Raw genomic sequence first — 23,669 nt, forward strand, 5'->3', positions numbered from 1 at the left:
GTAGCTACTGCAATCATCTGGGAAAGAAGCTCCTGATCTTCTACAGTATCACCAGCCTCAACAGCCACTTGTGATATTCCCCGGACGTCCACCAAGCATCAGACATGCCGTTCAAGAACCTCCTCTCCGACATCAAATCGCAGGTCAAAGACCTGCAGAAACAGGGCCAGCAGTTTCTCCAGCAGCAGCAATCTCCATCGCAGTCTCAATCTCAACCCCACCACTACCAGCAGCAGCAGCAGCAGCAGCAGCAACAGCAGCAACATTACCCAGCTCAGTACCAGCAACCTCCTCCCCTCCCGCAATCGACACATCCCAACTTCCAGGCCCAAGGAGGCCCGCCAGGTCAACAGCCCCTGCCCCCGCAGCCGAAAGTCTACTGGCAGCCGCGCTTCGATCCCGCCACGCCCATCAGCCAAGAATGGGAACACAAACTGGGCAACAACAACGGGTGGGGCAACAATGAGATGCAACATTATACCGCCGAGGGGAGCAATTCGTTCTAGTAAGTTTCATCTTGCATGTGAAGTAATTACGCACTGTGTGTATTCCCTGGCGATCGAAGCGTAGGCCTCATCGGACTGAATCCTGGCATGGACCGCGAGGGCGCTTGTTGAACGCCGACCTGGACCACCTGAGCCACCCTCCTGTATCACTTGGTGTTGTCCTACATGCTGTATCATCTGCACGTCTTCCCCTTCCCTGCCCCCAGTCGTCTAATTCTCGCCCATGTACTGTCCTACGGTAGACCAATACAGTACAGAACTCGCTCACACAAACTTACTCATCGCACAGCACGCCCAACCACCTCCTCGTCCTGCGCGCCATCTCCACGCCGTCCCAGCCCGACCCGGCCAAGAAATACACGTCGGCGCGGCTGGTGTCTCGCCAACGCCTCGGCCGCCCGAGCGGCAGTCTCGTCGCGAGCCTCAGCCTCCCCTGCGCGTCGGGCATCTGGCCGGCGTTCTGGCTGCTGCCGTACGAACCCTTCACGTGGCCGACGGACGGCGAGGTCGACGTCGCCGAGACCTGGAACGGCGACGCCGTCAACCACTCGTGCCTGCACTGGGGCTTCTACTCGCCCGAGGACAAGGCCAAGCACCGCGTCGTCGCCACCCCCGTGCACGGCATGCAGACGGGCCGGCCCGTGCGCTTCGAGTTCGCCTGGCACCAGGACGGCGCCGGGCCCAGCGGCCGCATGGTCTGGTGGATCGACGGCCAGGCCGTCATGAAGGCGCCCATCCCTCACGACATGAATAGGCCGCTGGCGGATTTCGTCGTGTTGCTCAACATCGCCATGGGCGGGAATGTGTGTCAGGGCCAGGTGCCGAGAGAGGGCGCGTATGATTTCGTGGTGCACGAGATGAAGATGCTGGAGGAGCCCGAGGGCGGTTGGCCGCGCTTTGAGAGGGATTGGGCCTGGGTTCGGGAGGGCGATATGATATGAGCTGACAGGAAGCCTAGATTACAAATACTTGAACCAAACGTTCATGGAACAGCAGGCACATCGATGTCACTGAACCTGGCTTGATACCATGACATGACACGACTGATGACTGCAACGAAAGATAGCATAGTTATAGGAAATGAGGCCACGATTAGATCACGACGATGGAATATTGTGGACATAACGAGACATTATATTATCCTTCATCATGAGGTTGTTGTTCTGTACACGCGGTCTGGTAGATACCTCGTCCCGCTACATTCTCCTCCATTACTGGGATCTCTTCACCTTTCATCTCATTCCCGTTTTATTCTCCTCTCAGTGCTGCATGCTGCATGTTGATCATGATATCTCATTCATAGCATCGCACATGTTCGTCAATCGTCACGTAACGCTTTAACCCGACTGGTACAGGGCAGGGCCGGCATAGACGTATCTAAATTGCAATAGTTAGCCATCTGATCGAACGAAGCAGTGTCAAGGGTCGGAACTTACGGGTTCACCAGAGACAAATTGAACGGAGTGACGTATGGATCCTGGCTGGTCACAGCGATGAAGCTGGTGTCGTTGACAGCCGGGTCGTTCATGAACACCGAGGCATTCGGCTGGACGACAAATCCAGTATTGCCGCTAATATTGACAAGAGGCACGTACGTCGCGTTAAGCTGCGAGACAAACAGCGCGTAGCGAGGAGCGTCGGCAAGAGGACTGCGCGACGTCACGTAGCTGTTGTTGGGCCCGACAGTCTGATTGACATTACCCCACGAGAGCTGGATGGGTCTGCCAGGGTATGAAAGCGGGATAGACTTGTTCTGGCTGATGGCGGGACCGCAGTCTTCAGCCTCGTTGTTGCTGCTCGCGCACAGGTTGCTGTTCTGGATGCCGCTGGTGCTGAGCGGATCTGAACCAGTAGTGTTATCCACAGGACCAATGTTGGGATTGATCTTCGCGGGGTTGGGCTGATTGACGATGGTGAGGGGTGGGAAGTTCTGCCACGCCAAGCGGGTGGTGTTGGCAGGGCAGCTTGAGATGTAGGGCGCGAGAAGCGTCCATGCCCATGACTGCGGGATGCCCGGGACGAACCACAGCGACATGGGGAACAGTCCATTGAACTGGCGGAAAATCATCTGCTGGCGAGCCTCTGTGACGATGGATTCCAAAAGCAGGGTTGCGGATTCGCGGGAGTCCAAGTGGCCGAGGAAACCGTAGACACCGCTCTCGCCAAAGCGAGTCAACTTCTGGTTGAAGTCGATGAATTCCCGGACATTCGTGAAGGGGTAGTTGTACGTGCACTGGGGAGGTGCCTATTTCAGTGTGTCAGCCAGAGCTCATCTGCTCAAAGGGCTTGCCTTGGTTTAGAGGGTGCATACCGCAGGTCCCAGGATGTTACTGAGCAGAGTTGCATGCCCGGTCTCCTGATCCGCCATGAACTGGATCAAGAAACGATCCTCAGCAGTCAGTCCGGCAGCCTCGAAATCTGCGACGGAGAATCGAGCAAGACCATTGTGGAAGAGATCGAGCTCAATCCATTCCTGGTACAGTGCGAGCGTCAAAGACTCGTAGTCGAAGTCCGACAGCGGGTGATAGTACGGAATGGTCCCGTTCGTGCCCTGACCGCCAGCCGGCTGATATGGAACTGGTTCGTATCCAGCCTGCAGCAACCCGTTGTTGTTGGTATAGGTGACAGGTGGAAGACCTCCAGGTGCCGCTGACAGAGCAGCTGCAGGTGCCGACAAAGCACCAGTGACTGTCGGTGCTGGACCGCTGTATGGGCCGTGGGAAGTCGGACCCGTCACCTCGCTGCTGCGTAGTGGGGGAGCTGGAACGCTCAATGGTGTAAGGGTGACTTGAGGTGCAGGGGCGGCCGCTGCAAGAGCGCCGAAGCTCAACAGAAGACCGGCGTAGGACTTCATCTTGTCGACAGTAATGGAGGTGCTGGACAGTCTGAAGGAGTGAGCGGGATTTCTTGCAACACCGTGGGGTTCTCTTCCAAATTATACCTGCGGCCAACAAATTTTTCAGAGCTGCTGATGACCTCAATCCCTGCCAGAAGCATCCGGCCTTGAGCTCCATCTTGTCCGAATCTGTAGAGCTGGTGGAGGTCGGCAAGATGCGGTGGGATCCCTGGAATGCATTTCCGTCACCCATGCGTGACGGTTTCCCCGTTATTCGACATGATGCGTTCGCGGCCGGGCAATACACCTGTCATGGCACGCCGCATCAGCATGTCCGGTCCAAAAGTCCGTGTAGGAGGTCCATCTGAGAAGACGCACAGTAGAGCTTCCGAGTCCGTGACGTAGTCAATGATGCTTTGAGGAGATGGCGAGGCTGGTAAGCCCGCCGCTTGACCCCACAGGAGCTCTGCGATGAGAGTTGTACGAACCAAGGACTGTCTGTGGCGACAGCTCAGGTTGAAGCTCTGCCACCAATGCCGTGCTGTCCACGATTGCTTCGGGTCATATATCCAGCTTGATCCCTGCAAGACGAGCTGCTTCTGCGATGCTGGGACACCTTATTCTCCACAATTTGTTCAGTTCCAACTGTTGCTGCATCGGCGCCAGCTTTGTTAGAGCTTCCCCAAGCCATTTCCGGGTCCACCTGAATGGCTGCAAGGTACGCAGTCTGCAGGTGGGAGCAGCCAGTGCATGTAGCTGAGTCGATGCTGGCGCCTGGGGGACAAGCAATTGCAGGCGAGCTATTCGCGCGGTAACATGTCCGGCACTAGAAATTTTCCGATCTGCCAGTCCAGAGTCTCCAGAATCTCTCCCTCATCTCGCCCGCGTAAGGGATCCGCTGAGGTGGCGGCTGCGCGTTTCCGACCAATCAGAGGGGGGCGTCGAATCGTCATAACATCACCACTTTCAATCGCGCCAAATCAGGTGAGGACATGACGCGATGAGGCGCCATTTGTCCTACTCGTACGGGGGGTACGAGTACCACTCCCAGAAATCGACGGGCTCTCTTCAGATCGCAGTGACCGGTAAGAGATGAATTACGATTGAAGTGGCGGAAAGCGATGCGAGCGTCTGGGTTTTCGACATCGCGTTGGCCTTGGCATCCCCGCTTCGCACAAACAGTAACTCGGATCGACGTTGAGTAGATCGTACGCGGAGCTCGTACTGTGTAGTCGTTAGCTCACCTCGCTGTCTAGGTTTTCTTCCGATCAGCATCTCGGTCGCTATCAACACATGGAGCAATTCGCTCCGTAAGGTAACTGCCGAGTCACTGCGCGATGGCAAGACCCCGTTCAGTTCCAGCCGTGCAAAGGTCATAGAGCTGACTGGTGCCTCGCAAAGGGACGACGTGGCAAACTTGACCATAGAAATCAACCGCATTTACCTAGTACAGCTTCTGCAAAGGCTTGACGTCCTCGGTTCGAAATTTGTCGCTGGGAAGTCACGACTCTGTGAGCACGTGTCGAGAAGCTCGCCCGTCGCGTCACGTCGGCACCTGGTGTACTCGTACCGGCTGTTGGTGCGCTCACAGGGAAGAAAATGTTGATTGATCTGCGTCGGCAGGAGTTACAGATCACGGAGTGGACAAGCACAGATGACGGTTTGAGAAAAGTACTTCGGCGCGAAGCATGCATTACAGTGCCCAACCGTGCCAACTGAGGATACGAGTATTGGAGGACCGTTCTCAGAGAGATACATCAGGCGCTTCCTCCGCGAAGTCGAACTATCCATCACTGAAGCCTTCCCGCGGCGTCTATGTAGTACTTTCTTCTTTTTCAGGCAATGGGAAACACAGGGAGAGGTAAGCAATTTACGCGGCCAGATCCCATGGCGGGATCGCCTCTGTCACCAATGAACCTTTTGTGTGTGTGAAATGAGGACGAATAATAGCACTACGGAGCTTAGGCCCCGCCATCGATGCATTGGGAGCCGCCCACCAGCCCCTGAGCAGGTGCAGTGTGAAACTCCTGATGATGCCCCCCTCCCAAGAGGCTGAGTCGGGCTCTCTCACAGTCAGCCCTCACGAAGCGCAAATTGCAAAACTGCACCTCTGTCTCTGCTGAAGGCCCGGTCTCATCTAAGCCAGCGCGTCACTGACAGGTGGCTTGCATCTCGCGTGGTACCTGACACCAAATTTAAACGGCTCCTTTTCACTTTTCCAGGCACCGCGTCTCTCGAAGGATGGCGCCTCAGCAGCTCCAGTGGAGGACACCATGCCGTTCCCAGTCGCCTCATGCTTCTAGCGTGGACCGGCGCCCCTCTGTGGCTTCTAGAGGGCGACTCTAAATGGCCCGCGGGCGTGGTACCTGCAGCAGTCCCCGATGCCTTAATTTGAGCCTACTTCAGCCTTTGCGCTGTCACCTTCGCTGTCCCGGCTGATCATTGGTGGTCCCCCCTTTCAAGCCCCTGTCACCTGTTTGTTTTGTCGTCGTTTCCCACACTCGGCTTGCGGCTGCGCGGGAGTGGCAGACATGGTGTCTGATGGGCGGTGATGGGGAAATTAAACCTGAGCAGTTTGGTCTAGTTCCAGATGGCCGCATGGCACCTCGACCCGTATCCCCAATCTCCCATGCTAGCGGCAGTACTACAAGAAGGTCAAAAGGCCCAGGGCTCGCATCTCTCATCTTTCTCTATACCCAAGCTGTGACTTCAGTATCCAAGCAAGCCCTTTGACCTCGGTCGTCCATTCTTTTCGAGTTCAACTCGCCCACACTCGTTTCGGTACCATACCAACGTCCTTCGCTTTCGAAGCTATTCTTACTTTTTTCGGTAATTTACACCAAAAACCCAACACAATCAACAACATGCGTACCTCAATTGCCATCGCCGCCGGCCTCGTTGCCCTCGTCTCGGCCAAGACTACCACCATCACCGACACCGTCGATGTGACCATCACCTCGTGCGAGCCAACCGTCACCAACTGCCCTTACAAGGGCGGCAACGGCGGCAGCACCTGGAGCGACTGGAGCGTCTCTGCCTCCACCACCTCTTCCCCCGCCAAGGTGACCAGCACCAGCTACGACCCCAACCACACCTGGAGCGACTGGACCGAGAGCGTCAGCACCTCTACCAGCTCCAAGCCTGTCGCCCCTACTTCCACCGGCTCCTGGGACCCAACCTGGAGCGATTGGTCCGCCAGCTCCAGCACCCCGGTCGCCCCGGTCTCATCGGACCCTGCTTCCACCTGGGTTGACTGGGAGAGCACCACCTTGGCCACCTCCACCGCTGTCGCTGCTGCTACCACCCAATATGGCACTGGTGCCGCTTCAACCCCCGTTGCTGCTGCCTCCACTGGTGTCTGGTCGTACTCTGGGTAAGCATTGCCTCATTCCGGCTCAGACAGGCGTGAAAACTAACGTGCAAAACAGTTCCTCCACTCCTGTTGCCCCGGCCGTCGCCACTTACACTGGTGCGGCCAACATCAACGCTGGTTCTTTCGCTCTTGCAGGTCTTGCCGCGGCCGCCGCTTTGGTCATCGCATAAGCGGTTTGATCTCACGACGCGCTTTTGAACATTTTTCAGTCACGAGTTCCATGGCCACGGCATCTGCAGCGAAGTCCTGCTTGATATCAAAGAACATAGCAGCATGTCTGGGGAGGTCTCTATGAGGGGAGGTGTGTTGTAATTGTCCGCAACAGTACATCGGCTGTGAAGTTGCATGATTTCAAACGGGAACTTCTTTGCATATTATTTGGACGCATCAAGGAGATGCTGGCTAGACCACTGTAGCTAGCATTGCGTAATACCTGTTCATTACCGAATCCGTTGCTCGTCCTTTTCTGTGTGCTACCAGATGTTTCAAACGTGCCTCGTGTTCATGGAAAGTGTTTTGCTGCCAGAAGTTGGAACGACTGAGAAGTAAACAAGACTGATGGGGAAATCCCTCGCATCCGGGAAATTGCTTGCTTCTGAATTTGGCAGTACCAGGACGCCGCACCGCCACCAGGACCTTGGCGTCTGCAGCCTTCGCCTGACCTCAAACCCACTCGCCGGTGGTGGCTTTGGGGCTGCAACTCGGCCTCCGTGACGCCTCCACAGATGTTTGATGTGGTGACACGAAACGGCGGAGGCTGCCTTGGCAATAGGATGAAGGCACGAAAGAACAAGCCATATCAGTCATCAAAAATAAACCCCTTGCAGCTATATTGAGGGCGCATACAGACTGGACACAGGTTCCCTACGAAGGGCCAAAGTACCTACCCATCGACCTCGAAGACAGGTTATGAGTCTGTATGGCGCCTAAGCGCTCTGATCTAGTTAAGCACTGCAGCTAATTAAATGGTTGCCATGTGGAAGCCCGGCGGCAAATATTACCCGCCATTGAGTTTCTGCGGAGAAAGGCAAGCTTCACAGCTGGCAGGGGAAATGCCATGTACTGCGTAGACAGTACCTGTCACCCAATCCATTCAAGGAGACGGGTGTCAGGGCTGTCGTGCAACATAATCCCGCGGGGACTACAGATTCAATACGAACAATACCCTGTATACAGGACGAGTCCTAGATTTCCTGCCTCCGTCCTCCTGCCTATGCCACTCCTGGCCACCGTACTCCGTACATGATTAGGAGCCGTCCGTCCGTCCGTCTCCGGGCCCTTTCCAAGCGGAGAAAGTCAAACACCGAAGTGCGAGCCAAGCTGTTGGCAATGCAGTGACCTTGTCGTTTCTTCGCTTGGTTCCCCGCGGCTTCACGGTGGACATTGCACCGTCGCCGTGTGCTGCATCTGTTGTCTACCTCCAGAGCATGCGGCGGCTCATGCAGATTCTGGAAGCAGTGACGCTTGACCGCATGTTGGAAGTCTGAAACGTCGACCACGCACTCTTGTCGGCACTCCAAAGCAGGTCTTGATCGGCCGACATGAGGCGAAGGAGGCTTGGCGGGCGAAGCTTGGAGGCTTACTGCCGTACACGGCCCCAAGGCTTGTCAGCTCTAGCTTTGTGCGGTCAACTGCTCATCAGACTCTGCTGGGCGAAGGATGCGCTTTGCGATGCTAACGATCCGTGGGCATCTCCAGCCGTGAGAAATCGCCTATTTGACCTTGGACACGATGATCTGGCCGTGCACGACACACGAGCAATCCTCACTCGATGCCGTGGTTCCCCATCGTAACAAGCTGAAGTCACTGCGTGTCTCCCGGCGCACTCGAGTCTGTGACCCGTCCGGGTGAATCGCTGGCACTGCCAACACGGACTTCTTTGGCCCGTTTCGCCTGCTTGACGACGTCGCAAACGGTATCGCAGACTCCGCCCTGCGCCTGCGACAAGTCGGCCCCTTCTACAGTACTATGATTATACTGAAGGCTTACCGCTTACTCACGATGGCTCTCCGTGCAATTACTATCCATGGACTGATCGACCGCCTATGCTCCTTGTAGTGAAGGTCTGACCTTTCGTGGCCGGCCGGTTATGATCCGACGATTGTCGTCGACTCTTAGGCATGCCCGCCAAACCGCTGGTACCATGATCTAGTTCCTTCTGTTAAATCAGACGTCCACCCACGGTATAGGTCGGTGTCCAATTCGCCCAGGCGGAGCTTCTGGTGGATTGCAATATCATCCCGTCAGTCCCTTTCCGATGCGGCTCTTCTGGTGTTCAAGGTAAAGATCCTACCATCACCTCGACCGAGCGATCGAAGGTCTCTATCCGACCTCGCCAATCTCCTCTTCGTCACCAGCAGCAGAAGGGCTTTGCATCGGACCTCGTCGCGTACTTCGTGGCCGTCCGCGACTGATTAAACGACAGACCTTATGCCACAATGAGCTTGCAGGGGGATAGCATTTTCACCCATGTCCGAACAAAACTGCGACAGTCTCGATCCAGCGTGATGCTGGCGACCCCGTCACAATACCCATACCGAAACTCTGGCTGGGATGACGTTCCTGTAGCATATCGGCCTGTTGAGAGAGCCGAATATCGCGCCGTCAATGGGTATTACCTGGATCGACCTCTGCCGGGACCCCCTCCAGGACCTCCGCCGCGTCCTCGGACGATGTCCCCTCAATCGTTCCACGAGGTCAGAGCAAGTTTGGATGTCGGCAATCTGAGAATCCCGACACCACGTACGCATCGCACGAGGTCGGCTGAGATGGCGCAGAGACGGTGGTCGGGACTTGATGGCCGTGAGATGGACTTCCAAAACAAAGACACCAGCGTCAATATCGCTGTAGCTCTTCCGCCAGATCATCTCGAACCTCCGCCACCGTACTCTCGCTATGATGTACCTCCCGCAACTGGCTACCCGCCACGACCGAGGTCGCAGCCTCCCCCAGTGCTCACGACGCACTATGTGAAGCCATATGACCCGATCGACTATATTGGAGTTGGGACTCAGGGTACGAGGAGACCAGTGGACGACGTGCCAATCATCGCCGCGCCACAGCCACCTACGCCGGTGTCGCCTCTCAACACGCTGGACCTGCAGTATCTGGCCATGAGACGCCGGCCAGCCTCTGAAAATAACGTTACCCTTGATGGTCTGTTAAGTCATCCCATGCTGCAACAAGGCTCGCACTAGAGACTCCAAGTCATGGTATGCCACCTCGGCGACACCGACTCTCGCCATAATGCCACCACGCATAGGAGCCATCGGGCTTCATCGCGGGTTCTTCGCACGGGAATGGACGCTCGGATCAGCAAGGGTTCCAGATCCCCGGCTTTCCGGCTGCATGGCTTCGGGAGGCAGGAGGAATCCGCCCTCACCACGAGGCAGCCATTTCGGGGAATGCAGCACTCGTGCTTACGACTGCACGTCCTTGCTGTCGTGTCGCGAGTGAGCGCGTCACAAGACTATTTCTTCGATCCAATGTCCTCATTTACTGCAAGCAAGTTTATGTCTCAAGTTATCAATTCCATTCGTTCCACCATTTTCCGTCGACACTCTTTTGAGTTTCGCGTGCCTCCACGACTTGTCGTTCATTCTATCTGATACTCTCGTTCCCACGATCGCATAGTTTGCGTACGTTCATTAGCTGATTTGCACATGGCGCCGAGACACAACATCGGTTCAGTCCTCGACATGTACGCCTCCCGCGTCTCGGCTCGGCAACTCTTTCGTCGCTCGGCTCCCTCAGACTCTCTCATTGCGACAATCATAGTGGTCTCGGTACTCTCAACACTCCTGGTTGCCAGTATGATCCTCCTCCTGTCCCGGATGTGGAAGAAAATCATCAGTCGGAGGAGCGATGCGGCACCCCTCCAAGGATCTCAAAATCAAGGCGCGGGTCTTGGGTGCAAACCGAGTGACTGGGCCAGGAAGGACAGCAACGTGCTCTGGTCGATGTACATCACGGAGGACGACCTCAAAGCCCAGTTCGCCGTGTCACCGAAATCAAGGCTCTTCTCTATAGGGTCTGTCTCCACCATCGATCACGCCAAATGCCCTCTCGACAGACGTCAGTCGCACGCCCACCCATCAGCTTACCACAGTACCATCGAGGATAGATTCTCGCAAGCAAGCGACACCGCTGCTGACTTGCGCAACCGAACGCCATACGAGCACCAGACGACGCCGACGAAGAATACCCCGCGTGCCCGAGCAATGTCCCAGCCTTCCAAGCACAAGTATACCAGCTTCTTTGAGGCGATAGCCAATCGGAAGCAGAGCCTGCCTCTCTCTTTGATGGTCGAGGCAGTCAATGAGGGTTACGGTGACTATTCTGGGCCATGATTACAAGGGAGCTTGCGACGATATACGCAGAAGGGCGGTACCAGGCTGCGGGAGCCATCTTTTCTGTCGCTACATTCACCATAGTGCTCCAACGTCGTATAGCCTCCTCAGCCTAGAAGGGTACGAATTCCCACTTTGCTCCAATCAGTTCTCTCTCAACATAATTACCCATACTGTGTACACATGCTAGACCGGCGTCGAGGTGAGTGGGGAGTGAAGGTCACGTGAGCCCACACGGTTATCAACCTCGTTAAGGTCCTCAAATTCCTCTTCCATCTCTACACACCCTTCGACCAATCTCACTTCATTCTGCGCTGTAGAGCATGACCCATTCCGAACGAAGGGATGGCTGATGTCAGTGGGAATCATGCTCTGTCCGCATCGAGGTCTGACTTACGGCGTTTTTCTCCTGCCGATTGCGTGAACGATGAGCACATGTTCGTGCTTCAAAGCCCGCCATCTCCACGAGCTGACATTGAACCTTCCTTCCTGCCGTTGCCAACCTTTTACATATGGAAATGGCGCGTTGAGGAGAAGGAGGATATCTTTGTCGCAAGCCGTTCTTTCCGCGCAGGTTTCCGGCCTCACTCTTTCCTCACGCTTGCTTGCTTCGGTCTGCCTGAAAACATTTCCTGCTCTTGAGCAATCTTGAGATTGTCCTCTGTCTCAAGGCGAATGCCACTTGTGATCCTTCCAATCTCGTACGAGCTGCCGGAGGGTGCCAGAACACGATGCTGCTCAACGCTTCCCACAAACTCACCTCGAGCGGTCTCCCGCCAGACTTGTTGGATGCATACGTTCGCTATAAGCGAAGCACGCGCGGTCTACTCACTTGGTTTCAGCAGCGCAGCTCGACACCAGACAAGCCCATCAAAAGCCTGACCATCAAAGGCCTCGAATCATTGGCGCAGCAAGTCTCTGAGAAACTGGAGTCACTCCCTGATATTGTCCACTTCTACTTTCGAGAAGCCATTGCAGATAGGAACAGACTCAGCAAGCACTATCGGACTGAAGTTGACGACACTGCCGACGACGACGATACTGTTGGACATGAACATTTCACGACTCTGTAAGTCAGGGTGGCACCAACCCGGACAGGATGCTGACTTGGCGCAGCCTTGAGAAGATCTACGGCGACCTTTGCGCCCGATATGGCGGCCCGAAATCCCAGAAGAACGAAAAGCGTAGATCACAGTCTCCAACAAGCCAATCGCCCCAGCCGGTCAACCAGTACGAGGGCTTGATGGTCGAGGAAGCCAAAGACCACGAAGGGCACGACAACAGAGACGCTGAGATGCTGACTCACTGTACTGCACCTACGGCTGTCCCGTGTCACACCACTCGTAGAGATACCAACATCCACCTTGCCGACGATGAGCTCGGTAATGCGCTCGAGGTGATGGCTGCAGCACAGGCACGTATATCCCGACCGTTTGCAATAGTCTTTGCTGACCAGATTAGCGCATCCAAGACATCTCCACGTCAATCGATGGCTATTGGGCCGCCGCTGGAAAGGGCATGATCTCGTTCGTGGTGGCCTCGTTTATGACCAATGCTGCTTTGGCGGCGCTCCGGCAGGTGGCGAACGAATTGCTCCAGCATGATGAAAACCTCAGCATTTCCGAGTTCTTGAGGGTCTGCAGCTCGTTCCGCAGCTCGTTCGAGGCCGAACTGCGCAATCAAAAGATCATCGGCACCAATACATCGTTACTGAGCCGTCTTCAGCATATCGAACGGAACCTATCCAACTGCCGCAAAGACGATGACCTGTTCTCGCACGATCCGTCGTGCGCCAGGTGCGGACATAATTTTGCCTCGCAGGTGCACTCGATCGTCTTCAAGGGAGCGGGTGGAAGTCGATTCATCTCCTCTGCCATGATAGAAAACATTGTGCATTTGGTTTCAGGCGAGATCATACCACACAATGCAATCCTAAGAAGTACGCCTGTCTACTCGGACGTGGCGGCGGATCTCGTTACAGACACAAACAATCACAAGCAGTCTTGGGCGGCCGTTCTTGGGCTGAATCTGTTGACCCAGAGTTACAGAGTCTACCTGCATCATGTTAAACAGCCGAATTTGGTTCCGAAGAGCCGAATAACTGCACTGAAGCTCGCACAGCAGGTTTGCTCCCAGGTTACAACACTGCTGCAGGACCAAACATGCTTTCCGTGCCGCTGCTCTCAGACGCTTGGATGGCACCTGCAGAGTATGGCACTCGACCTTCAATGCTATGCGAGACACAACTGCTGGGACCTTGTTTTCCAGTCACCATGGGTTGCTGGAAATCATGTCCTCGAGATCCTCGACCTCTGCAACTACTACGGACATTACCTGCTCAAGTACCGGCACTACGTGGGTGCGATTGTGCACTCCTACAATGCTCTCACCAACTTGGGCGGGCTTGACAATTTGCCCCTGCTCGAGAAGATCGGCAGCCAGTACCGGGAAACATTGTTTCCCGGCGGCAACCTGCCAAAGAGCAATTTTCACGCTTGTTGGGCACGGTACGTCGGGGCGAGGCTGAAGTTCAGGAAGAATCACAAAGGGAAAAACACGCACGACAATTGGTGTCTTGCCATTCCAGCTCATGCAGCAAAGATGGCCGCCGGCATCGGTATCCCGGACCATCGTCAAAGGGATAGAGTCGGCTGCCTGCTCTTCAACATCAAGCAGCAAGAGTACCACATCAGTGACGCCCAGTGGGACGAGCTCAACGACTCGTATGCGAAGGTACAGAGCATGCGAAAGAACAAATCCCAAGAAATCTCTGCCATGAAGATGCCAACCTCGAGCGCTCAGATGGAGAAGCAGAGACTCTTGCCTCTGGCTATGACGACTCAGGGCTTGTTTGCTGGCTCTGGCAAGACATTGCCCAAGGCTCGGGTGAACCTCTTTGCGGTGTTTGAGAGATGTGTGCAGGTGGTCTCAACCATATCTGACAAAATGCATCAGGAAGAGCATCTCGGCAAGGGTGACTACTGCATTTGCTTCGCCAACGAGCTGTTGAACGCAGCAGATCGCATTGTTAAGGGCAGGCGGTTCGGGAAGCTTGCAGCGTGGAAGGAGCATGAACGCAAGCTCGTCAATGACACCAAGGACGCAATTTTGGCGGCATTTGGCAATGTGAAAGAGGAAGAGCTGTTGTGGGATGTTTGACGAGGCAGGTGTTGAGAGCCTCCGGCGCCAAAGCGTGATGTTCATCGTTTCATCGAATGGGATGTGCGCAGGGTTTTCGGATGGGCGTCGAAAGTGGTCGGCAGAGGTCTTACTTCTATGGTATTGAAGAGTCCAGTATCTCCAGACAAGCAACCATAGGAAGACTTTCTATAAACACTTGTATGGCTTAACAATTGTATGGCTTAAGCCTTGATTCCATCTTGTCCATTTTTCATTTCCGCAACCAGTATTCCTGCGAGAGCCTGCCTCACACCTTGCCTCACAAGGATCCATTGCTTAATCAACAGGCAGATCTGGGCCGAGCAGAGATATGCAAAGTACACATAGATGGAAATTATGATGTGGTGGTACCATCGCTCGCGTGCCGTAGATTAGAGGCGAGGGAACGGAACAGGGACAATCTACAGTAACATGGACAGCACGGTCACTGGACACTTTTGCCCCTGTATCAATCGACGGCCCTCGTTGTCATCAAGGCTTGTCGTCGTGTCGTCCGTATCGTCGTGTCGGCGTGTCGTCGTGTCGTCGTGTCGTCGTGTCGTCGTGTCGTCGTGTCGTCGTGTCGGCGTGTCATGACCGACTATACCACATTATATCTACTAGAAGCGCACCTTTAGATGTCTGTCTAGTCTGATGAATGTACTCGTATGATTGATTACAAGTCTAGAATACAGCTACGGACCAGCTAGCTATATATAAAACGGTATTATACCCTAGTGCGGCCATCCCGGCGTGCGCACTTCTCCCGAAATCGACGAGAGGAACAGAGGAGCACACGGTAGAAAAGGGCGGATATGACTTCTAATGGCGCGACTCGGTACATGTCTATGATTGACGCGAGGCCACGATTCCCCGATATCCTACCGCGCGACGAGGGAGTCGGTGAACACCAATCACCAGGCTGAGCCATCTACCGCCAGCCCAAAAAACTTCGCCTTGCAAGCTTGGACACCTCCCTTCGACAGCTATGGATGGAAAAGGCAGCACCTGTCGCCCCGGGGCAAGCTCAAGTGGTACGGGTTGGCAGCACACTGGGTTGCCTCCTGTCACTACATCATATCATCTCGTGTGGGCGAGCCATTCACATCACAAGCCGAGTACGCACCACACGCATCACCCTCCTTGCTGAAGCCTGAGTCGTATGATTACCTCTTGCGTGCCCAAGGTACTGTTCGTTCCCAGGTTACTGTTCGTTCCCAAGTTACTGTGTGTTCCCATTGCCATGCCCATTTCTAGATTTCCATGCGTCCAGCTACTGTAGCACCCGGACCACTTGATCAATTCCACTCATCCTCGATCAGATTGCCGGCCAGCGCCTTATTCCCCGCGTAATCGATCCTGACGTCCACGAGACTGACGCCCGGATAGCTCAGCGCCTCGGTAATCACGGTCTCGACATCGGCCGAATCGGCAATGCGAAACCCCTTTGCACCGAAACTCTGCGCCAGCGTCACGAAGTCGACGCCCCCGAGCTTGACGCCGCTGCTGCGCCCGTACTTCATGACCTCCTGGAACTCGACCATGTTGTAGGCCTCGTCGTTCCAGATAAAGTGCGTGATGTTGCAGTTTTGCTGGACCGCCGTGGACAGTTCCTGCGCCGAGAACATGAAGCCGCCATCGCCGGAAATGGAGACGACCTTTTGCGAACACGGCGTCGGCGTCTGGGTCAGGGAGGTGGCGATAGCCCAGGGCAGGGCCACGCCTAGGGTCTGTTGGCCGTCGGAGCTGTGTGCGTAAGTCAATCGGTCAGTCAGTCAGTATACCATTCAGTGGGCTAGCTATCTGGCAGCAAAGAATGTAGATGAAAGAATATAAGGGGGATGCAGTAGAGGCTCGCTGGGCTCGCATGCTCGCTCGCTCGCTTAGGGCACATATGGACTTACCACAGTAATCGTCGAGGCTCGTACGCGAAGAAATACCGCATAAAGTAAATGTAGACGCTACCCACGTCGACGCACACCGTCGTGTCCTTGGACACCATCCCCTGCAGCGTCGTGATGAAGTGTAAAGGATGTACTAATCCCGACGAGCGGTGCACCTCCGGTCTGTCCTGCCACTGGGTATACTCCTGCGTCAGGCCGCGGCACAGCTCCGAGATGGACGCCTCGGCGATCTTGGTCAACCGGGCGGTCAGGTATTTGAGGTTCTCGACCACCGACCCCACCAGCTCGGCCACCGGGTGATAGTACGTCCCGTAGTCGCAGGGCGTGTAGTCAATGTGGACGACCTTGCGGCTGCCCGCGGGATTCCAGGCGTTGGCGTCGTACTCGACGGGATCGTAGCCGACGGCGAGCACGAGGTCCGACTTGGCGAGCAGCTTGTCGCCGACTTGGTTGCGGAAGAGCCCCACGCGCCCGTAAAACAGGTGGACCAACTCCTTGGGCACCGCGCCAGCGGCCTGGAACGTCTCGATCGTCGGCAGCGGGAACCGGACCAGCAGGGCACGCACTGCATCCACGACCCGTGGACTGCTGGCGCGCATACCGAGGAACAGCACCGGCAGCTTGGCTTGCTCGATCATCTCCACGACCTGGTCGAGCGTCTCCGGCGCCGCGGGGCCGTACCGTGGCGGAGTGAATGCGTGGGACGGGAATGCGAGGATCTTGGACTCGCCCCTCGCCACGTCCTGGGGGATCGAGATGACGTTGGCACCCTTGGGCGACGCGCTGGCCGAGCGGAACGCATTCAGGACCACCTCGGCGGCTTGGTCCTCGACGTCGATGCCCACGGCGCTCTTGGCCGTCGGGCCGAGGATGTCGAGGGCGCGCATGCTCTGGTGCGTCCTCTTCAGGTTCATGTGGCGTGGCACGGAGCCCACGAGGGCGACAACCGGGTCGTTCTCCGTCGTGGCTGTCACGAGACCGGTCGCTAGATTCGACGCCCCGGGCCCGCTGGTGCCGATGCAGACGCCTGGGACGCCGGTGATGCGGCCCACCGCGGCGGCCATGAAGGCGGCGTTTTGTTCGTGGCGTGCCACGATCAGCTTGATCTCCGGGTGGTCCATGAGGCAGTCGAAGATGGCGTCGATTTTGGCGCCCGGCACGCCGAACACCACGCGCACACCCGCATTGTATAGGCTGTTGACGATGATTTGGGCGACTGTCTCTGCGTCTTTGGCGGTGGATGTGTCGTCGCTCATTTTGATCGGGCAGAGGATTCAAGGAGGAAGCGAGGGAAGGACTCTGAGGATATACTCGAGCAAGCAAGCGATCTAGAGAAGTCTGTGTGAATGAAGCTTTTTACGCCACACCGGAATGAGGGACATCGTCCGTTACCTTATGTACTCGGCCAGGCCGGATATCAGTGGCATAATTATGATGGCGGGTTTGCAGGTACGTGATAAGTGAGTGACAGGCGAGTGACGGGGAAGTGAATCGCGATGATGTAATCGGCTGGATATTATTCACCTTCATCTGTCAAGACTCTCGATTCGGCCTCGCTTTCGTATGTGCACATGCAAGCACGTTCATGTCTGTGAAATAGATTGACTGATTGTTCTTCAGGCGACCAGCCCGAGAGAGAGCAGGCCGCGGATTGCTACCGAGTAGCAGGGCGCCAATTGAGGTCTGCAGAGAAGAAAGCCGTCGACGATCCGAGAACACAAGTACGGACGAAGAAGGAGACGTGCGGCTGCTAAAGAGCGAGAGCAAGCCCGCGATATTAGTGTAGGTATCACGATAGACACTCTCCAGCTTCAACTTCGTATCACCTCTACAAATACACCTGGCAAGCATGGCCATCAACGAAATCTACCAATACAGCCTCGTCAACGCTCTGATGTCCGGTGTCTCCGACTCGGGCATTACTGTTTCGCAACTCGTCGAGAAAGGAAACCAAGGCCTCGGCACCTTCGTCCGCATGGACGGCGAGCTCCTCCTCCTCGATGGCACGGTCTATCAACTCCAAGCGGAGGGCAAGATTCGGGTCGCCGAACCGGACGACCAGATCCCCTACGCGGCAGCCACACACTTCCGCTCCCAACAGACCGTGACCGTGAAGCTCGAGAACAAGGAATCGATCGACTCCGTGCTGGACCGGTTCAATGACCACGCAAGCAACCTCTTCATGTCGTATCGTGTCGAGGGCCGGTTCTCGCGGTTGAAGTGCCGGACCGTCAAGGGGCAGGAATATGACGGGCAGCCGCTGAGCGAGCTGGGAAAAAAGCAATTTGTCGCCGAGTATCACGACGTGGAGGGAACGATCGTGGGCTTCCGCTCGCCTGCGGCGTGGCAGGGGTTCTTCGTCGCGGGCGAACACATGCACTTCATCGATAAGGACAGGAAGATCGGGGGTCATGTGTTGGAGTTGCAGGCCGATGAAGAGGTGGCGATGGGCATTGCGACGGTGAATAATGTGCATATCGAGCTCCCTACGTCGGACAGGTTCAATGCCGCCAAGATGTCGACAGATGATGTGGGCTTGAAGTCGGTGGAAGGGTGATGTTGGTCACTGGAGACGCAAAATGGTCGGGTCTGTCCGATTCGAATGCGATACAGAACAATGACGGTGCCCGGTGCTCGGCGCTCGATTCTCGCCTCGATGAACGCTGAATTCTGTAATAGCCATTGAAGTTGCACTTCATATGCCTCTGTGCTTGTCTTTGCGCTGTGATGCAGGATTTGGGTTATGAACGCGATATTAAGGCTGGGGTATAAGTGTCGACGGACGGGGGTCTATCCGATCGTAACGCACTTCTGTCACGACATCCAGGTGTGCTTCGGTGTCTCCATAAGCGAAGCCGCGCATGTCATTGCTGAGGTTGTTGTTCAACCAAGAAAGGGGAGCTGGTCCTCGGGTCGGGCGAAATCATCTCAACCATCAAGAACTTCTCTTGCGAACGTGATCCATGCTATCTGTTTTGTGATGTGAGCGAGGCTCGTCAAATCTCACCTAGTCGCGAGCGATCCATATCTACGGATTCGCCGCGAGGACGCAGGAAGCCGCAGGTCAAAACAGTAGTTCTGGGGGATATGCGGTGGCCAATCAGTCTCATCTCGCTGCTGTTGAGGACCAATCCAATCTCTTTCCATGGACCAGACTGTGAGGCGATGCTCAGTATTGCGTCGACAAAGCGAGGCATGGCCACCGAGTGCCGACGATCTGGAAGTTTCTTGACAAGGCGGCTTGTGTGATTGCTAACGAGTTCGAATTCTGGTCTTTGCAAGATCGTCCGAGTCACTGTAGTCCACCGTATGACATCTCCGGCGAACTAGTACACCCGCATAGCAGTATCTCGAAGCGGAGCTCATTCATTCCACTTGCAAGACTTCATTAAATTACAATTGACACACAGCTGTCCTTGCCGGATGCGAGCAGGGTCCGGCTAGGAGATGGACTTGGGCGTCTCCCTCTCACCATGTCTCTAACCTTCACCCAAGGTTTCCTGCTCGGCCAGCTTTCCGTCGTCATTTTCCTCGGCTGCTTCATCAAGTTCTTCATCTTCGGCGAAGCGCCTTCTCCGCCCTCCCGAACGTCGCGGCGGACGCCGAAGCACGTCCGGACGACCTCACTGCATGGGATTGCATCCTCCAAAAGCTCGGTTCCCCAGTCGTTGCGCAACAAGGCCAGTGCCTCCAACGTCATCCGTCCCGTTCCCACAAACGCGACGGACATTGCCTCAATTTTGCGCAGGACGTATTATCAGATCCCGAGCCGCGGGCATGGCAAGAACAATCATTCGACACATCAGCCCGAGAGTCTAGATTGGTTCAATGTGCTGCTGGCCCAGACCATAGCCCAGTACCGCCAGACGGCGTACAACCTACGGGACGGCTCGGGAGGGACGCCCACAATCCTGGCAAGTTTGGAGGCGGCGATCAATGACCCTGTCAAGAGACCGTCCTACATCGACAAGATCAAGATCACCGAGATCTCCATGGGCGAGGAGTTCCCCATCTTCAGCAATGTCCGAGTCATTGCCCTGGATGACGAGGTCTCGAGTGCTACGGGAGGTAGATTGCAAGCCTTGATGGACGTCGATCTTTCCGACGACAACCTGACGCTGGCCATTGAGACTGCCCTTATCCTCAACTACCCCAAACCCTTCTCTGCCGTCCTGCCGGTTGCGCTTGCAGTTTCCGTCGTGAGGTTCTCTGGGACCCTTTCCATTAGCTTCGTTCCTGCCACTGAGGACGATCCCTCAAACACCAAACAATCCACATCGGGTAAGCCCAAAACTAGTCTCGCTTTCTCCTTTCTCCCCGACTATCGACTCGATCTCTCCGTCAGGAGCTTGATCGGCTCCCGCACCCGGTTGCAAGACGTCCCCAAAATTGCGCAGCTTGTGGAAGCACGAACTCAGGCTTGGTTTGAGGAGCGTGTCGTCGAACCAAGGGTTCAGGTGGTGCCTCTACCTGGTCTCTGGCCACGCATGGGTAAGACCAGATTAAGAGAAGGACAGGATGACGACAGACCACCTACCCAGGACGAGCATCAATCGTCCTCATCTGTCGAGCATCGGAAAGACGTGGCTCCGAATGACAACTTCCCTTCACAAGAAGAGGCCGAAAAACTGATTAGAGGCCTCAGATGGCGTCATCAGCGTACCGACAGTCAAGTAATCGAACACGAGGGCGATGCTCCTACGCCCCAGGCAGTTCGGGTAATGCCTGGGGCTTTACCCGCCTGATTAGATGGTGAACGTCCATACTCGGGCGGCCAACAACCAGCAATTCGAGAGGTCAGGTGTTTGCGGCTTGCAGCTCGGTCTCTGGCCGCATCCAGACTGGAGCCTGTAGAAGGCTCCCCACTGTCCGCAGTCAAGTCACGTTGATCGTTGAAATCATCTCGTTCCATAGCCATTCCAGCGGTTCGCTGCAGATTGGCTTCCACCACAAGAATCTGGAGCATATTGACTCCAATACGGACCAGTCCTCAATCTGCATAATTGAAGTTTCTTGCAGGAGCTGGTCGATATACCACGATCTCTGTGCCGTATAACTTGCGGCGATGGCCCCAAGAGTAAGAGCCCATATCAACACCTGGTTGTGCAGTTCCCAATACCGGTGGAGATGGCAAGTCTCCAGGGTCTGACGTAACATCAGAGCAAGTCTCGGTTTTACTCCTTGCGTCGGTGGTAGCGGGAAGATGACCATGTCGCTGAATATCAGGCTCGCCAGGCGCACCGCGTGATGAAGACACAGTTCTGGATCTGAGAGGTCCACCGGATTCGGCAGCCCAGACAGCAGGCGATGCTGTGTGCAGTTGCGCACTTCCATCAGATCGACCAGTTCCGGCGCTGTCGGACCACCACGTACATGATGATCCAGCGCCACGGTGATCTCGGAGTACGCATCCAGCACATCGAGCAGTTGTTGACCAGTGGATGTGTGACGCAGGTAGCGAAAGCCGGATCCAAGCTTCGAGTCCAACTCAATGGCGGTGTGATCGAGCACATGTTTTCCCTCCATGACAAGGGACCTCACGGGCTTGCGCCACGGATAAGTCGGCCTGCATGCATATTTGGAGGCGAAATAGAGATCGCATCTCCCAACACATGTTAGCCTGAAGACCGCAGCTTCATGCAAAGAAAGAGAACCTACAACTGCATCGTGTCAGCCATGCCATAGCACTCGATTGCATCCAGCCCGCCTTTCTGACCGACCAGCAGCCTGATCCCTTGAATGTGCTTTTCGTCGTTGATCATCGAGCCGTAAATATCGAGATGATTGAGTCTTGCGAGCGGTGACTGCGCGTGAATCTTGGCATAGACGGACTGCCCGCGGCCATAAAGTCAGCAATCCATACATACATACCATATCATACCATACGATAAAGAGGCACCCGGTATTTGTCCCCAAACCGTTTCTCTCTTTTGATCTGTGCAGTCTTTCTGAAAAACACGTTCAGTCATTAATCTCTTACCTCGTCCCGCTGACTGTGGATACTCAGAATCGTGACCGCCATGATCAAAGCATCGGTCGGCCCTGTTCCCATCCCCATCGACTTGGGTGGAGCTCTCTTCTCTTCTTCCTCTCCGTACCGGGCTGCGGCGGCGGCGGCTGCTCCGGTGGCCTTTCGTTTTGGTACAAGGCTCAGATTCTGCAGCTGTTCGTTGACGAGTTTGATGGTCTCGACTTTGTGGGACAGACGGAGGAGTGCGGCCGAGTCGTTGATCTCGTGGCCTTGGTGGGCGCAGAGGATGTGGAAGGATGTGGCGTCTGGAATTAGTGCGGGAGTTAGGTGGGGGTCAGATCTCTCAAAGAAGGGTAAAGGAAAGAGGTGTTTGGACCGCCGAAGTGTCAACCAGCCGTCTGTGTCTAGAAAAGGGAGGGGAGAGTAAAGATGGGGTGGCGCTACGAGCGAGATAGAGAAGGGGATAGCCAGGGGACAGGGGAGTGGTGAGGGTCAGCTCGGCGACTCGCCACAGCACTTTTATATCGGTGCCGGCCACGGTGTGTCGTGCTGCCGACATACATGTCCTAGTCGGCGCTGAAGTGGACGGCAGAACTCTCAGAATGGCGCTCGTTACTTACAGAGAAAAGCATGGAAGGCCACAGGATGCTCCATCGCCATTTTGAGCCAGCTGCTCTTGACAGGGTTTATCGGCGCGAGAGACCGTTTGACAGGGACGGTGTTGGGCCATGAGTGGACGAGCGCCTACACGGACGTGATGATGAGAAGCAAGCAAGCAGGAAGGAAAGAGCGAAGGAAATGACAGGGGAGGGGAGGGAATTGATCCCGAGATGCTCAGGCGCACACATACGTGATCGAGAACCTGGTGCACAAACATTGGCATTCCCTGCGCGGGGAGGACGTCAAATGGATCGATTCGTCCCTCGCCTAGCACGGTTTGAAGGCCAAACGAAGTATTGAGCCGGAGCGTGAGATCTTCGTTCGTCGAGGATCGGCGCGGGGCTTCTGACGACCAGGACGTAGTGGTCGTGGTCGCGGTCGTGCTGGGAGATGGCTTTGTCCACGCTGACATTGGCGCGGACGGTGATATCGTCTGATCGGCATTGCCTGTGGACCAGGACGCTTGATTGATGACTCCGGGGTCCGGAAATTCGTCGTCCTCATTCCCCTCCGACGAGTCCTGGCGTTGGAAGGTCCCCAAGAAGGGGGGCACCTCGCCTTGCTTCAGCGATTCCAGGCGTTTGACGCGCAGGGTTCGGTGGTAGTTTTTCGTGATATGCTGTTCCCTTTGTCAGACGCAGGAACCGGAGACGTGTCAATTTTGGCCAGATTGATGCACTGGGGGGAAGAAGGATCCATTGCATGATTGTATCCGCAAAGGCACGTACCGCGCGGACCTCGCTTGGGCCCCCTCGTCGCTTCTTCTGTCCCTTGGCTGGTTCCACCGGCTTGGAGTACTCGACGAACATGAATCGGCCTGCCTGGGCGTTGCACGCCATGGTTGCTTCGCGACCATCCACAGGCGCGACGTTTGATTCTCCCGCGTCTCTTATTGGGACTTGGAGGTATAT

At 55.7% G+C, this 23,669-nt stretch overlaps 10 protein-coding genes across 10 annotated transcripts; 7 read left to right on the plus strand and 3 right to left on the minus strand.

The window, feature by feature from the left end:
• Positions 1 to 104: 104 nt before the first annotated feature.
• G647_00926 (uncharacterized protein) lies at positions 105 to 1,447 on the plus strand (the record flags this gene model as incomplete). The annotated part of the gene is made up of 2 exons (XM_008724329.1): positions 105 to 505; positions 796 to 1,447. The coding sequence occupies 2 exons, from the start codon at positions 105 to 107 to the stop codon at positions 1,445 to 1,447; spliced, it is 1,053 nt and encodes a 350-aa protein (XP_008722551.1).
• A 491-nt stretch (positions 1,448 to 1,938) lies between these two features.
• Positions 1,939 to 3,360, minus strand: G647_00927 (uncharacterized protein; the record flags this gene model as incomplete). The annotated part of the gene is made up of 2 exons (XM_008724330.1): positions 1,939 to 2,751; positions 2,818 to 3,360. The coding sequence occupies 2 exons, from the start codon at positions 3,358 to 3,360 to the stop codon at positions 1,939 to 1,941; spliced, it is 1,356 nt and encodes a 451-aa protein (XP_008722552.1).
• Positions 3,361 to 6,206: 2,846 nt separating this feature from the next.
• On the plus strand, positions 6,207 to 6,885 carry G647_00928 (uncharacterized protein; the record flags this gene model as incomplete). Its single annotated transcript, XM_008724331.1, has 2 exons — positions 6,207 to 6,715; positions 6,771 to 6,885. The coding sequence occupies 2 exons, from the start codon at positions 6,207 to 6,209 to the stop codon at positions 6,883 to 6,885; spliced, it is 624 nt and encodes a 207-aa protein (XP_008722553.1).
• A 2,268-nt stretch (positions 6,886 to 9,153) lies between these two features.
• On the plus strand, positions 9,154 to 9,912 carry G647_00929 (uncharacterized protein; the record flags this gene model as incomplete). Its single annotated transcript, XM_008724332.1, has 1 exon — positions 9,154 to 9,912. The coding sequence occupies one exon, from the start codon at positions 9,154 to 9,156 to the stop codon at positions 9,910 to 9,912; it is 759 nt and encodes a 252-aa protein (XP_008722554.1).
• A 501-nt stretch (positions 9,913 to 10,413) lies between these two features.
• G647_00930 (uncharacterized protein) lies at positions 10,414 to 11,064 on the plus strand (the record flags this gene model as incomplete). Its single annotated transcript, XM_008724333.1, has 1 exon — positions 10,414 to 11,064. The coding sequence occupies one exon, from the start codon at positions 10,414 to 10,416 to the stop codon at positions 11,062 to 11,064; it is 651 nt and encodes a 216-aa protein (XP_008722555.1).
• Positions 11,065 to 11,795: 731 nt separating this feature from the next.
• G647_00931 (uncharacterized protein) lies at positions 11,796 to 14,223 on the plus strand (the record flags this gene model as incomplete). The annotated part of the gene is made up of 3 exons (XM_008724334.1): positions 11,796 to 12,133; positions 12,181 to 12,460; positions 12,526 to 14,223. 3 exons carry the CDS (start codon positions 11,796 to 11,798, stop codon positions 14,221 to 14,223), a joined length of 2,316 nt encoding a protein of 771 aa, XP_008722556.1.
• A 1,298-nt stretch (positions 14,224 to 15,521) lies between these two features.
• On the minus strand, positions 15,522 to 17,383 carry G647_00932 (acetolactate synthase, catabolic; the record flags this gene model as incomplete). Its single annotated transcript, XM_008724335.1, has 2 exons — positions 15,522 to 15,969; positions 16,128 to 17,383. The coding sequence occupies 2 exons, from the start codon at positions 17,381 to 17,383 to the stop codon at positions 15,522 to 15,524; spliced, it is 1,704 nt and encodes a 567-aa protein (XP_008722557.1).
• Positions 17,384 to 17,976: 593 nt separating this feature from the next.
• G647_00933 (alpha-acetolactate decarboxylase) lies at positions 17,977 to 18,684 on the plus strand (the record flags this gene model as incomplete). Its single annotated transcript, XM_008724336.1, has 1 exon — positions 17,977 to 18,684. The coding sequence occupies one exon, from the start codon at positions 17,977 to 17,979 to the stop codon at positions 18,682 to 18,684; it is 708 nt and encodes a 235-aa protein (XP_008722558.1).
• Positions 18,685 to 19,600: 916 nt separating this feature from the next.
• Positions 19,601 to 20,872, plus strand: G647_00934 (uncharacterized protein; the record flags this gene model as incomplete). Its single annotated transcript, XM_008724337.1, has 1 exon — positions 19,601 to 20,872. The coding sequence occupies one exon, from the start codon at positions 19,601 to 19,603 to the stop codon at positions 20,870 to 20,872; it is 1,272 nt and encodes a 423-aa protein (XP_008722559.1).
• A 130-nt stretch (positions 20,873 to 21,002) lies between these two features.
• Positions 21,003 to 23,597, minus strand: G647_00935 (uncharacterized protein; the record flags this gene model as incomplete). The annotated part of the gene is made up of 6 exons (XM_008724338.1): positions 21,003 to 21,729; positions 21,786 to 21,958; positions 22,108 to 22,403; positions 22,719 to 22,842; positions 22,949 to 23,377; positions 23,487 to 23,597. The coding sequence occupies 6 exons, from the start codon at positions 23,595 to 23,597 to the stop codon at positions 21,003 to 21,005; spliced, it is 1,860 nt and encodes a 619-aa protein (XP_008722560.1).
• Between the last annotated feature and the right edge of the window lie 72 nt (positions 23,598 to 23,669).

The sequence above is a fragment of the Cladophialophora carrionii genome (assembly GCF_000365165.1).
Source record: "Cladophialophora carrionii CBS 160.54 unplaced genomic scaffold supercont1.1, whole genome shotgun sequence".
Classification (NCBI taxonomy): Eukaryota; Fungi; Ascomycota; class Eurotiomycetes; order Chaetothyriales; family Herpotrichiellaceae; genus Cladophialophora; species Cladophialophora carrionii.